A 15770-nucleotide genomic window follows, 5' to 3' on the forward strand; every position below is an offset into this window, starting at 1 on the left:
AAATTATTCGTATTGTTTTAGTAAGGTTCTTTGAAAATTATTCTAATTTCACCGTTAGTTTAAGCTCACTACACTATTCGCTTAACTTCAAAGTCTTAAGTACGGTCAACTGACTGTGTTTTGATCTCTCGCCGGCATGGTTTGTCAGATGTCGTGAGATACGTCGCTGACGAATCCAATGCGATCTGTACGTCCGGTCGTTGCCTGATAATAATCTTGTTTTCGTTTATTGACCGTTTATATCTACCAATTGATTAGAGCGGTTATACTTGTTTGAGTTTTATATGAAATCGCGTCAATCTTAGACCACCTTTGCGCTTGATAATTAGTTTTAAAAATACTTTTATTATTCTAGTCTATACTTAAATAACTAAAGTCAGCTTTAATTACTGTTCATAAATTATATTAAAAAATAGTATTGTAAAGTTGTATTTTTTTTATAATGAAAAATCTAGCGATTGACCACGATCCCACCCGATTAAGTGATGATGTGGTCTAAAGATGGTACGCGCTAGCTTTGTAAATGCCCATTCACTTTACTCTTGTAGGCCCCCACGTCGTACTTTGACGGAAAAACTGACGCCGGCAAAATATCTTTATCTGGCATAAGTTGATTTGATTTTATGAAATCATTTTATAATCTTGTTTATCAAGGTTTAACAATAACTATGTTTATAGCTGATGTTGTTTATTGTTAAAGTAATTAAAAATCAATATACGTAACTCAAAAAGGATCATAAAAACCTAATATCAGTTGATTTTTAAAACTGTTTTACAACCCAATCTGAATTTATATCTATGTAGTTATGTACTATCATCAGATGGTCTTTCCTGGCCACAAATTCCTGTCGTAAGGTTGGCACTTCCCGACTTATACCCCATTAAAGCTTCATTACGTCTCAGAGACGATCTCAATCGGTCTCTATAACTCAAGTATCGACAGTATTCCCACGATCTCGTTCTTATAAGCTAGCAACATAATGATCTATACACTCTATGATTATCTATGAATATAGTAAACTAAACCTTATTACCATTAAACTAAGTTTAATTTAGATTATCTTCGGTTGCAGCTAAAGGCAATATTTTATTGTTATTCCGCAATTAAGATTAATGATAAGATTTAAGAGTAAGTACTTAATCCAAATATCCAGTTAAAAACAATGCCGGTCTCGTTAATATGCCATTTATAAGAGTAAATTTTATTATGAATAGATATTAAATGTAACGGTATCTAAGCAGTATAAATAAATGTTTGTAGAAACTTTTGAAAGCTTTGCGCATTTTGCTTTGTACCTTAGCTTTTCAAACCTTTGCCTATTTAATATCTATGGGCAGAAGTTGCTTCGCTATTCTGGCGAATTCAGATAGCCGCACACTTGTTCGTTATCTTATATAAAAAGAGAGGACATAAATTTAAATCAAAAAGTGACAAAAAAGTGTTTATTTATATAATTATTGACTTTAACAGCTTAAAATTTAATTGAAAGCATTAAAAAAATAACATACAACATACCTTAAGCATCTCCTCTCTTAATAACATAATCTATATATATAAAAGAAAGTCGTGTTAGTTACACTATTTATAACTCAAGAACGGCTGAATCGATTTGATTGAAAATTGGTGAGCAGGTAGCTTAGAACCAGGAAACGGACATAGGATAAGTTTTACCCCGTTTTCTATTTTTTTTTATTCCGCGCGGACGGAGTCGCGGTTAAAAGCTAGTATGTAATAATAAAGTATAGCGAATCAAAACCACACACGTAGCGAAGTTACCATAAACAATAGAGACGCACAATTCAATATGCAAACTGAACAATGTAATGATAATGCCTTAGACAATGCTCTTTCGTCGCCCTAACAACTGTGCCGATTTATTGATGTACCCTATTAAAACCTCTGTAATAAGCCTTGCCAATATTGCCTTAATGCGTTAAATGTTCTACGTATTCCTTTAGTATTTCAATTGATAGGAATAGTGGTGGGTCATTTTAGAATGGTAGTTTCGAAAGTTCGCCTTTGCCCGGAGCTGTTTTGTATTTATCATTGTTGCAATTCCTTTTGTAAGAAAGAACGCCTGAAATTGTTTCCTGTATTTTATTGTAAGATATATTTGTATGTAGCGCTTTCAAAATATACTGTCTAATTTTGACCTTGACTTCATACTACCCATCAGTGAGATATCCTTCGCTAGTCGGAGAGGTACGACAAGAAGATATGTTTATAATATCTTATGTTTATATTGGCTGTGTTATGTTATAGGAGCGTCGGTGGGTTCTGGTTCTGGGTTCGAATCCCACCATGTACCCATGTGTTTTTCGATTTACATATGTACATTTATCCGACGTTCTTACGGTGAAGGAAAACATCGTGCACATACCTGCACATATCTGAGAAGAAATTCAAAGATATGTGTGAAGTCAACCAACCCGCACTGGGCCAGCGTAGTTGACTATAGCCTAGTCACCCCTAACTTGGGGTAGGTGCCGAGCCCCTCAGTAGGGACATATAGTGAGCTGATGATGATGACACTGGCTGTCATCCGTGACTCCATTCGCGCTGAATGAAAAAAAAAATTTCATAATTAGCGCATGTGTTCTTCCAAACTATACTCTACATCTCCTGTATAAACCTTCTTACAAACCTCCATCCATCTAAACATTCCCATTTATAATACTAATCAGATTATTTTTAAAATATCTGTATAAACGGCAATTTGAAACGATTGCGTAATTTACACAATTTCAAATAAATAGTCCCTTAAAAAAAACACTATACGATTTTCCCTTTGCACTGTTATTAAAAATATAAAATTTAATAATAAACATACGAAGATCGACATCACAAAATTAATGAGGCGTAAATCAATTTGAAACACACACAATCATTTGTAGCACAATTAGGGGGTCTAGTTTTTTAAATTCACTTCATTAATCTATACAACCGGAGGCTTGTATTTGTTCAAACATTTGTAACCAACATTTACAAGCACCGCAATCGACGTCGAATTTAATAATATGATAATTATTAACAGCTCTACGGTCGTTCTGACTCTGGTGGTCTATGATTAATTATCTGTAAGACTCAATGTTATACAAGACGTTTTCTCTTTCGGATATTCGACATTCGGACTTTAAAACATTAACCAATATTGACATCGATTATAACAAATTGTGAAGAAGTAAAACATTGCAAGTAATATGTTCAAAAAATCTATCTAAAGTACTCGAGTAATGGTAAAGTAAAATCTTTTTCCATAAATAATAAAACCTTCTCGAATTCAACCCCAAAAAGACACAAGTTTGCGCGTTTTCCGCCAAAAAAGAACCCTTTGTCGTCAACGTTAACTTTGAGAACACTCCCCTGGTTGCCTCAGCCAGCATTGGTATCCTCGGCGTTGACATATCGAGTGACGTCCAATTCCGTGGTCATCTGGAAGGGAAGGCCAAGCTGGCCTCTAAGAAGCTTGGTGTCCTAGGGAGAGCGAAGCAGTATTTCACGCCAGCCCATCGCTTACAGTTATACAAAGCGCAGGTTCGGCCACATATGGTCGCATCTCTGGGCTGGAGCTCCTAAATACCAGCTTCTTCCTTTTGACCGCGTGCAACGACGTGCCACTCGAATCGTCAATGACCGGGGTCTTACCGATTGGCTTGACTCACTGGCTTTGCGAAGGGATATCAGTTCCCTTTGTATCTTCTACCGCCTTTACCACGGGAAGTGTTCCGAAGAATTGTTTGGAACCATACCTGCCGCCGAGTTCCGTCATCGCACGAGTCGACAGAGCGCCAAATTTCATCGCTACCATCTCGATGGGTGGCATTCCACAACGACGAGGTTTTCACGAAACTTTCTACCTCGCACAGCCGCGTTGTGGAATACTCTGTCCTCGGCGGTATTTCCAAACAGTTACGACTTAGGGACCTTCAAGAAAAGAGCGTATACCTTCCTTAAAGGCCGGCAACGCATCTGCGATTCTGCTGGCGTTGCGGATGTCCATGGGCGTCGGATCAAATAATTCTCGGTCCGTTGCTCGTTTGCCCCCTTCTCCTATAAAAAAAAAAAAAAAAAAAAATGCAATTTAAGAATTGACGAATAAATATATTATTTATAGCAAAATATTTTATTAAGCATCTTTACTAATACTTAAAAGAATTTTAAAAGAATAACAATAAATAAGAAGGTCATGTTAATAAGACATTTTTCCTATAAATATGAAATTATTTTTCAAAACTTTATAATGTCGTAAAATCAAACATTCATACAAAAGACATCAACGCAATCACAATCGTAAAATAACTGGAACAATAATTTGCCTGTATCATGGGCAATCTAAATGTTAGGCTAACGGTGAATCCATCGAAGATTACAATTGTAACTTTGATTCAATTGAAAATAACGAAATACCGAACAAGCCAACGATGAAAATAATTCCTACGATATAAAGATACAATGGCCCTACCGCAGCGTACATTTTAACCCATTAAACTATACAACAATCTCTATTATAAACTGATATTTACAATAAATATTACACATTATTGGTATATAATATCTACAAAGTAATACTTTAATCAAATAAGAAACAAATAACAATTCGAAATGTTACCGTAATATGCTTACGTTACTTACCATAGAAAAGCATAGACAGCTTTTCAGATACATTTCAGTTTAAACAAACGTCAAACTTTTGGCGGGGACTTTTGACAATTCATGGATATTGAAACATTATACGTTGGTATGCGAAATGCGATCTTTACAAATAAGTGATGAAGTACTTTTACCGAAAGAATTGTAGTGATACATATTTATGATGAAACATACCACGTTGGCGTAATATCAATCAGCGGCGGTCTAAGGGTTTAAACTAAACATTGTCTAACAGTATTTTTTTGGGAATAATCCAATAAGAGTTTATAATGTCGAATTTAAAAATCGATCAACTTTAGCTGTTTAATCTAAATTCTGGTATTCAGAGTTGTTGAGTGGTCGTTGAAAGAATCTCTTATTATTTATATAGTATCATAAATTTATACGAGAGGCACGGCGGGAAATTGTTGGATGCGAAAGGCGGGGCGGAGGACCGCGTACTGTGGAAGGCATTGGGAAAGGCCTATGCCCAGCAGTGGGCAGATAAAGGCTGATGATGATGATGATGATAAATTTAAATGATAATTTAAGGGACATTCCGTTCGGACTTGGTTTTTAAAACTAATATTTATCATATTAAGCTTTATAATAAATATATAGTAAAATAAACATCATCACAGATTTGTTACTTGACAAACAAAATTCGTAACAAATTCCTATAACTCTTATGCTACGGGTATGGTAATAGCGAAGAGCGGAGAGATGTAATTAAAAGTATAGCACAATACAGCGATACGAAATGAGCGGGAGCGGGATGTTAATTTTGTTTACATGGCCCCGCTCCGCCGTCCTACTGCCCCGCTCGCCGCTATATCCTGCCTGCAGCCTTACACTATTGTCAACCGTACTCTGTTATTGAAACATAGCCGGTGGAATGTGTTGATATTAATAGATTTTAAAAAATAACACTGTTTTCACTATCTTACCAAATTATTGTGTTCCTTGCAGTTGTAGACAGAATACTGCTTGAGGCGAAACGTTAATTTCTTAACACCTTGTAACAAATATTAATTTTATGACATACAACATTGTACGCTGGGATAAATTAAAAGTAACCTAATTTCATTTGACATTAAAATACTTTACTTCAATATATCTATTTAAGTATTTTTGTAAAAAAATGCATACAATTTTATATTTTGTAGTTTAATCTATAGATAATGGTGACAGTGGAAATTAATTACATATTCATTTTTAATAACTAAATAGTTAATGTCATATAAATTATTACAATATTATTTAGACATTGCAACGTTGAATCAATGTTCTACAATAAAGCATGGAATACATTACAGGACTGCATACACTAGTGCAACAAAATATTAACTTTGTATGATAAAGACAGCTTAATAATTTCCCTTAAGCATTTCCCCAGTCGCCCCCCACAGACCGCGCGTGGGCGGTGGGTGCTCGCCTAGCTTAGGGCTCGCGACAGGTGGGCGGGGCGATATGATGTGCCGTGACGTCACTCCTAGGGTTGACAACCACTAAAAATAATTATGTTGTTTATACTTAAAATTATCAAACGATCGTTCACCAATCAGGTGAAGCGTGCTTAAATAATATTTGGTTCTTTAATTTCTTGTCAAAAAAGAACTGGTTTCTATTGATTTGATTCACAACATTATCGTGATAATTAAGATAATCAGTATAAGAAAATACTTATATCTCTTTTATATATTTATGTAATACCAACATTGTTTACTGAACTTTACCAAGTTTAGACTTTTCAAGCTATTAATAAATCTTTAAATCTCAGAAGTCGGCAACCCTAAGTTGTGTGCGTTTAGAAATGTTCTTAGCTTTACTATAGAATTATGATTTAATTGGAGTTAATAAAGTCGGGTGGATGTAATTGAATTTTGTTTATATAGAAAAGGTAGTATACATTACAATTTTATTAACCCTGTCCAGACTTCAGTGGATACGTGTAGTATGTAATTATATTAAATTTTCCTACTCGACTACAATCCAAGCCAGAAACAAGAAATACTCCGATGCAGTTCATTTTAATCTTAATGGTAGCTTTATTTCAGCTACTCTAGGTACACTTAAGACTCTATGTATATTTTGTTACTAAGTAATAGCATAAAAGGGGTGATTAGATCGGCTCAATAAAAAATACCCAAGAGTTATAAAAGCATCTTCATAATACCTTAGTTTAATCGACTTTACTACAACTTGTATATAATAATGCCTTACTATCCTAATAAAAAGAAATTTAAACGAACTAAAATAAACGGTAACTTATAAAGCTTGTGTAACCTTGAAATTCTACTATTAAAACACTTGTATTAAAACATAATCTTGTCTCTGCTTTATTAAACTGAAAGAAATGGTACTATGTATGTTTTACAAATGTCACGGCCATGGAAACCCTCACTAAGTTTGTCTTTGCAGGAAGATCTTCTAATACATGGGGACAGCGTGTACGATGTCATCGACAAACAAGATCAACAAGCGGTGAGGTCAGAACTGTCGCGAGCGCCCTCTGACGGAGAAGACAGGGTGTTTCTATGTCGGATGAATGTTGCGAGAAATGCCAGGAGACAGATGAGGTTCGGCGATCAAAAGGTGAGAAAGTTTGTTTAATGTTTCATTATATACGCAATACTAAATACAAAACTATAAGTTTTAGAAAAGTTGTAATTAGTTTTATGTAATTTCTGTTTACGAGTATTTCAATTTGAACAAGAAAAAAAGTTATCGTTATTTTTTTTTTCAAAATTGTTATAACATGATAATGTTGTAATTCAAATGCGCCCGTCAGTAAAAAAATTATGTAATAAAATAACATAAGCATTTATTTATTGAAAACGACTACATAACGATGGGCGTGATTCAGAAATAACATTAAAAATATTGATACACATCACGATCATACGATGTAACATACGAAATTATTAGCAATTATTAATTGAATACAAAACGAGAAAATTAACTGCACGGTACACTTCGAAAGTTAATTAACGCATTAAAAGAATATTCGAATGAAGATGAGCTCCTTTCGAACGCGTATTAAAATTGTAACGTCACTCAAGCTATGTAACACACCGGATTGAAATATTATAAATGAAATTGACGAGTGCGCAATTAACAAGTTAACTTTCAAAACGTTTAAGTGTTCGTAAATATCTGACCAAGATGTCAGGTACATCACTACAACTGACATTGATAGGTTACTGCTTCGAAATACACTTTTTTGTTTTTTCTTCTATTTCATTGAAAAGGATTGTACGATGCGTGATTGTTTTTAAATAAAAAATTTTAATTATACCTTTCACGATGAGAGAATATGCCAAAAATACTCTATTCTTAAAGGTACGTAGGAAGGCTTCTGCTTGCTGTTAACTTTTACAATCTTCGGCGACCAACCGATCTTCTGAAAATTGCAACATTTTTGAAAACTAAATATAACATCAGATAGATTTACATTAACGAAATACTATATTAAAATATTTAATACCTATAATAATAAAGATTTTGACAGCCCTATTCACAAATTGATAGGCCGCGCTAGAGTTATTACTGGTAATTGAATGCTCACGCTCAGGAAAGTGTTGAGTAGGGGATCGGCCAGTTTTGTATAATTATTTTCATGCGGCCGTAAAATCATGTGATCAGCCGTAATCAGGCTTATCGGATCGATCGACCGGTGTATTACCATCATAACCTCTCGCACCTCGTTGAAGCGTCGCATTACAAAACAAGCGAAACAGTATTATTATAATATTTGATATGATTAAATTTAATTTAAAGCTCACAAATTTGTTACTTTTATATTCAAATGTTAGCGTTTAATTTATTCATTCACTAGCTTTTACCCGCGACTCCGTCCGCGCGGAATAAAAAATAGAAAACGGGGTAAAAATTATCCGATGTCCGTTTCCTGGTTCTAAGCTACCTGCCCACCAATTTTCAGTCAAATAGATTCAGCCGTTCTTGAGTTATAAATAGTGTAACTAACACGACTTTCTTTTATATACATAGATAAGCTTGACGTCGCATTGTTGTCGAAATGTCATCATCTCCTTGACATTGTCCCACATAGATAAAGTCGGTGCACTTGGTTTCCGTCCTCCGAATTAATCTGTCTGCCGACATCTCCATTGCCACCCCCATCTTGATCATGTCACCATTCACGCAATCCATCTACCTCTTCCCATGTTGTCAAATATGTATCTATATATATAAAAGAAAGTCGTGTTAGTTACACTATTTATAACTCAAGAACGGCTGAATCGATTTGACTGAAAATTAGTGGGCAAGTAGCTTAGAACCAGGAAACGGACATAGGATAATTTTTACACCGTTTTCTATTTTTTATTCCCCGCGGACGGAGTCGCGGGTAAAAGCTAGTTATTTATAAAAAAATAAAACAAAATATAGAAAGTGTTAACAGACGAAATCTTAAATCGATCGCAGACCTCACAATGATTCTTACGCTTGTACAAAATTAATTGTTATTTTATTTAAAATTTTGTTTATTAGTGATTACTCAAACTAGTAAAGTGAAGGCAACAATTCATAAAGCATGTTCGCTGTCACCTTAAGATCCATTGAACGGTCAATCAAATAACATTACACTGCGTTAGTTATAATAAATAGTATAATCTCGATGCAAATTGCACCGGGATTTGAACCCACAACTGTATCAATGTATGCAATTGAAATGGCTTATTTAAATATGAATCCACACCCACACCTGGCAATAAGTGGTGGAAACTAGATAAAAGGCGAGTGGATGCAAGCGTAGGGATGTGGTACAATGCTTCACTCCGGTATCGATATGTCATCGATATAAATAATGTCTCATTTGATAAACAACTTTAGAATTATTAAATTAAATATATGAGTATTATCAAGTTATTGCTTAAAATACTATCGATAATGTTATATGTTGTATGTCAATTATTAATTTTATTATTGTTTCGAACAAAGACCGAAGCTAGAGACATACAAGTAAATACCTAGTTTTGATTAATACGAGTATCTATATATAACTAGCTTTTACCCGCGACTCCGTCCACGCGGAATAAAGAAAAATGCACACAAGATAAAAGAGTTCCTATGTCCGTCTCCTAGTTCTAAGCTACCTCCTCATCAATTTTCAGCTAAATCAGTTCGACCTATCTTGAGTTATAAATAGTGTAACTAACACGACTTTCTTTTATATATATAGATGTATGGAAAACAAAAATATCTGAATATTCGTGAAAATTAACTGAAACACTGTATTTTTATTAATAATGGACAAAATAACAAATATCGATAGTAAAAAACAAACATCTCTACACAGGCGACACTTTGAAAATTACAAATGCTCGCAATCAACGCTTTTATTGTATCCAATTAATAACTCGGACGCACGTGCTACTAGCCGAGCGAGTGGACGGACTTGTCGCACGTTTCGCTGTTGATTGCGGGCATTAATCACGGAATCACTTAACGCGAGAATTTTCCCTCGACTTCGAGAAGCGATGGAATGAAAAATAAACGTACTAACATTTGTAACGTATATCTGTTTCGTCCTTTGGATAAATTAGTACTTGTAGTTATACTGTTTTTTACTTCTGAATAAAAAAATCTTGTTGAATTGTAGCTATAGATAACGCAGCCATAAAAAACTTTTCAACTTACATTTATATGTATATTCAATTCCATAAGAAAATAAATTTAATATTTAACTTAATTTCGAAATGATTCAGCAAATCTATACAAAATGATAACAAGACCACGACCCTCAAATTAACTGAAAATAAATCATATTCCGTTTTGTTCAAATGCAATAAATTATAGTATACAATAGAAAATACGTTAATAATACAAGGAACTGATTAAATATTTCACTTACAAGTTCATTTATTCACGAGACTGCGGAGGGAATGTACGCATAGGTCCGATTTCCGATATGATTTATGAAATGCCCGGACCGTCTATTGGGACCATTATTTAGTACTGTAACTGCATTCAAAGCGTTTCACTACGCATTTAATTCATTTAGCGACATAGTTCGCCCATTTTCCATCTTACGACAATTGTTTCTATATTAGTCCTTTCTAATTTTCTTACAAATTTCATTAGATTATTAAGGTAATGTAATATTTATTTATTATCCAAAAACATTACACAACTCACACCTATAACCCAGAGGAGTAGACAGAAATGACGAACCTCGATTTGTTGTAGCCAAATGAACCTTCGCAATCCACTTTTCGCCATTTCGGGAGACGGAACCTGACGGGTGGCGAGGGAATTCACACATATGCATCACGCTGTTTTCCTTCACCGTACGAACGTCGGATAAATGTAGATATGTAAATCGAAAACATATTGCTACGTGACAGGACTCGAACCTAAGACCTAAATATTGCAAGTCAAGTACTTAAACCCTGAGTCACCGACGCTCTTTTTCCTTTATCAACTTGAAAACAACATCGTCCAAGCTCACCTTTGTCTCTCAAATACTAGTATTACTCAGTTAATCGTATGCAAGATACAAGATTTGCCATTTACATTACTTAAGTACTTGCTCAATCTAGAGTTGAGGGTCTGTTGTTCGTATCTCTTGATGAAGTTACTGCTAATGAGGTTTATCTAGTACTGAGATGACACAAGCGATGTCTGGACGCAGCCTAAACATGCCTTGTTAACCGATGACTGGACTATGAAGATTGGATTCTGAGAATTGTGATCCACAGTTGGTAGTTTTTTTTAACCATTAACTCTATTTCTTTGTAAGGTTGTTGATATGTAATTAATTGATTAACTAATTTAGTGCAAAGTTTACAGTACATAAGTTAATATGCAATTTGTAATAAGGTTTTGAAGATGTTCAGGTAAAATTTTGTTTAAGAATTAAATTTTTTATCTGATCATTTCACGCCAAAATTCAAATGTGTTTTGTTATGCTGCTCTTTCAATAGTATAAATCTTACTTATAAATGCGAATGTTTAGATGGATAGATGGATGTATCAATGTTTGTTTGAAGGTATCTTCGGAACGGCTCTACGGATCTTGATGAAATTTGGCACAGATATAGAACATAGTCTACTTATTAAGTTTTTTTTAAATACCACGCGGGTTGGGTCGCGGGCGACAGCTAGTATATATGTAAATTATTATGTTTACAACTTAATTTATTTTACTTCACATTACGATCTTTTAACAGACAAACCAATTCCTCGTCTTGAGCATTATTTCTGATAAAAATCCTTTTACAAGCTAACCAAAGTATTTTACAACATACAAAAATAATTGCAAAGAATACACAAATAATTCCACCAGATAAAACTGAATCAATTATATCCCAATGATTTTCTACTTCTAAATATTTCTTACCATCTTCCAATTTATGCTTTATATTAACTTTATCTTTTGTATTAACTTCAAAAGCTTTAACAATCGTTTCATTTATTTGTTTAGCTAAATTATGAAACACATTGGTACCAAGCCATTGTGATAAATCAATTTTGTCAATTTGTCGTAATCTTCTTGTTACAATTTCGTGTGTTTTACCCCAACCTTTCCATTTCTCTTTACCGCTATTCCAATTAATCAATAAATCATAACAAGAGACATCTGGTGGTATTTTCTCGACAGCTTTTAGCAATATTTCTGGTAACTCATTTGACGTGAAGTATAACGATGCGACAAATCTCCGACATTCTTCATAAGTTAGGTGACAAGATAAGTATTCAAATTCATTGTTTGATATATCAATAGTCGATATAGTAAACTGTATGCACCATATATTTATGGTAACGATTAATGTAAGAATAATGTTCATTTTACATCAGTGATAGTATTTCTATCTAGTATTACTCTGGAGTCATTCAGGAGTATACACTGATAAGAATATTTGACCCGGTAAGACAAGTCAAACTTAATTATGACAGCTCACTAGTTGTCAACGTCAAAAAAGTCTCACAAAATTATTTTCGTACTATAGCTGTCACGTCATGTTTATGCCATTTTCTATGCCCATGTAGGTTATCTCAGATGAAGAATTATATAGATATGGCATGCGCGTTCACCCGTAAGGGACAGATAGAGAGTACTATAGACTATACCTATATATAAGTAAAAGGATTGGGGTTACCAGTTATTTGTTTTGTCCCGAAAATGAATAATTACGATATAATTTAATATAGACCAATTTATATATTCCCAATTAAATTGTAATTAATAAACGTAATAAATATAAAAAACAATGCGTAATTTTTGTTTATGTGACTAAGATTACGTAAACAGATTTTTTTAGTAATACTTAGTCAGGTCATAAATTCTGTCACATGTTTAATATAAAATAATTGAAACAAGTTTATTCATTATGTGACCATTTATATACCAAATTGAACTTAACAAAACATAGATTCTTATGACACTAAAGTTTATTCAAAATGACATCCGTGATTTTGAATACAGGCCTTCAATCTGCTCGGCCAGTCGTCTATCACAGCACGAACGAGGTCCATGTCAATATCGGCGGCTGCCTTAATCAAGGATGTCTTGAGTGACTCCAAAAAAAGAATTTCCCGATATTTTTTTCCCGCGTACCGCTTCAACAAAGCGCGGCATCTCTTCAGTCTTAGGTCCATTAGACGAGCATTCACACGATGTCCTATTTTTCTTCGATATGCACGAAGCCCTAAGTCTTCATAAAAAGCTACAAAAAACATACCAATATTATAGTCATATAATTTTAAATTATTCTGTATATCATTACAGTGAACACTACATGTAAAACTACTTAATACTAAACTATTTTGATTGTAATTTCTAAGAAACAAAATTTACATGGGACAAATTAAAAAGCATACTCTTTAAAATCAACGGGATAAGAAAGTATCAAATATTTAAAAACACAGCATATACCAGAATTAAAAACTCCTTTTGAAATCTGTTGAAAATAGTATAAAAAATGTGAATTGTTTCATTTATATACATTATACATACTATAATTTATTTTCCCTAAATTCAGGGTAATTTTTACAACAAAATGGTGGTATTATTTTTACGGGTAATAACCAACCAATTTGAAAAGAAGTTTAATATGGCCGCTTGTTTCCCAGATCTACAGTATATTATTTGACACAAATGACATCTGCGTTTGGGCGCATAATGTTCGAAAAATACTATTTTATTTTAGCTAATTTTACCCGTATTTTAACATATTAGTTATTACAAAGACTGTAAAAAACAACTAGTTTGTATTTTCTTCCTTATTTTGTATGAATACATGTGAATAAGTGCGTAGTTTCAGTACTTACGATTGAAAGGTTATGTTTTTCTCTTTTCGCTGACTACGGCTTTTACAACCAACAATAAAGCAGTATACCATGTTTTATACACTTGATCTCACTAAAACTGTAATATCAAAATATTTTTGCACAATTACAGCCACTAAGTACTCACAATTTTCGAAAAATAGCACGAATGTCAAACTTTGTTAGGGACAACCTAGGTTGTTTGTAGGGGACAACCTTTGTTCCGGACAAAGGTGACGGACTCTGCTTTCTGGTTGAGTGCGTAGTACAAGTGTTTTTTTTAGTTGCGGTTATTTTATTTAGATTTACGTTATCTGAGACAATCTGTTGATTTGCTTTTTGTGTTATTTGTTTGGTTATTGGTTTTGTGATTGTCTAAGGTAAGTTCCCTTAGTTTAAGTTAAAACTAGTAGTCCAAAATGGATACCGACCCTCCCGATCCTGGGGGTGGTTATGAAAATTGTAATATACTCCCACAGACAGATGGTTCTTTGAATAATAATAGAAAAAGGACTAATTATGATCATGATTATGTTCAACATTACGTTGTTAAAAAAACTGGTGATCTCCCTATCCCTTCTATTCAATCAACGTACATAACCCCTGAATTTACTCTGAGAAAAAATAAATATGAAGGCTCTGAATCCCCTTTTTTAGTTCATGTTTCCAAAAAAGAAAATGAGTCGTCTTTAGGTGTTTCTCTAAGACCAATCCACTTTGGATATTTTTTGTCAAAAAATAATATTAAAAATGTACTGGCTGATGGTGTGAAACGTGTTGGTCGCAATCGCATATCGGTTGAGTTCAAGTCAGCGTCAGATGCTAACTCTTTTCTCGAGCTACCCACTCTAACGCAATATAATTATGAGGCAGTAATCCCCTCATACAATGTTACCCGAATGGGGATTATTAGAAATATGCCCACCGAGTGGTCATTGGAAGAAATTGTTGAGGAATTAAACTCTGACCTTACCCAGCGAGGCCTAGGTAAAATAGTACGAGCTCGCCGACTTAATAGAAAAGTCCGAAGTGAAGGTGGGCCCCCCTCGTGGGTTCCCACTCAATCCATTGTACTTACTTTCTCAGGACAAAGGATACCAGAACATGTTTATGGCTTTTATAATTCTATACCTGTTGAAATATATTTGTTGCCAACAATTCAATGCAACAAGTGTTGCAGATTTGGGCATGTCAAGTCACAATGCAGGTCGAAACCCCGCTGCTTCGTCTGTTCCCAACCTCATGAAGGAGAAACATGTGACAAAACATCTCCAACTTGCCTGTACTGCTCTGGAAGTCATAGAGCCAATGACCAAACCTGCCCTGAATTCGATAGACAAAAAAAAATCAAGTATGTCATGTCCACTGAAAATAAATCCTATCAAGAGGCTTCTGCAAGGTACCCCCGCACCGGCATGCGTTCATATTCTGGATCAACTAGTAAGATCTCTTCTGTTTCATGTTCCCCCCAATCTTCCTCCCCTCGTACTCCACTTAAATCTTCAAGCCGTAAAACTGTGTTTCTTCCACGCCGGACATCTACTCCGGCCTCAAGCCCTGGTTATGATCGCCGTGCGCTCCAAAGGATCACGGAATACCCTCCCTCGTCTCTCTCCAATGGATATGCCATTTCCAATACATCAATTTCAGCTTCTGATGATTCAATGCCACAGGGCAATGAAATATCTTCCGTATTGAATTTCTTCTCACGGCTTTCCGAAGTCGATTTACCGAACAATCTTAGAGAAAAACTTACTCAGCGTCTATTCTCCCTTCCCGATGGCTCCTCGCAATATTCTGCAATGGAACTGTCGTAGCGTTAGACATAAAAAGCACGAACTTATCGACC

At 34.5% G+C, this 15770-nt stretch overlaps 1 protein-coding gene across 2 annotated transcripts in view; it reads left to right on the top strand.

The window, feature by feature from the left end:
• LOC106707720 (hypoxia-inducible factor 1-alpha) overlaps positions 1-15770 on the top strand; it is a 116037-nt gene that overhangs the window by 62013 nt on the left and 38254 nt on the right. For both annotated transcript variants that reach the window (XM_014499129.2, XM_014499130.2), the window contains one exon: positions 7052-7225. In XM_014499129.2, coding sequence (XP_014354615.2) covers positions 7052-7225 — 174 coding nt within the window. The remainder of the gene's footprint in view (positions 1-7051; positions 7226-15770) is intronic.

Source organism: Papilio machaon, chromosome 18 (genome assembly GCF_912999745.1).
Source record: "Papilio machaon chromosome 18, ilPapMach1.1, whole genome shotgun sequence".
NCBI classification, from domain to species: domain Eukaryota; kingdom Metazoa; phylum Arthropoda; class Insecta; order Lepidoptera; family Papilionidae; genus Papilio; species Papilio machaon.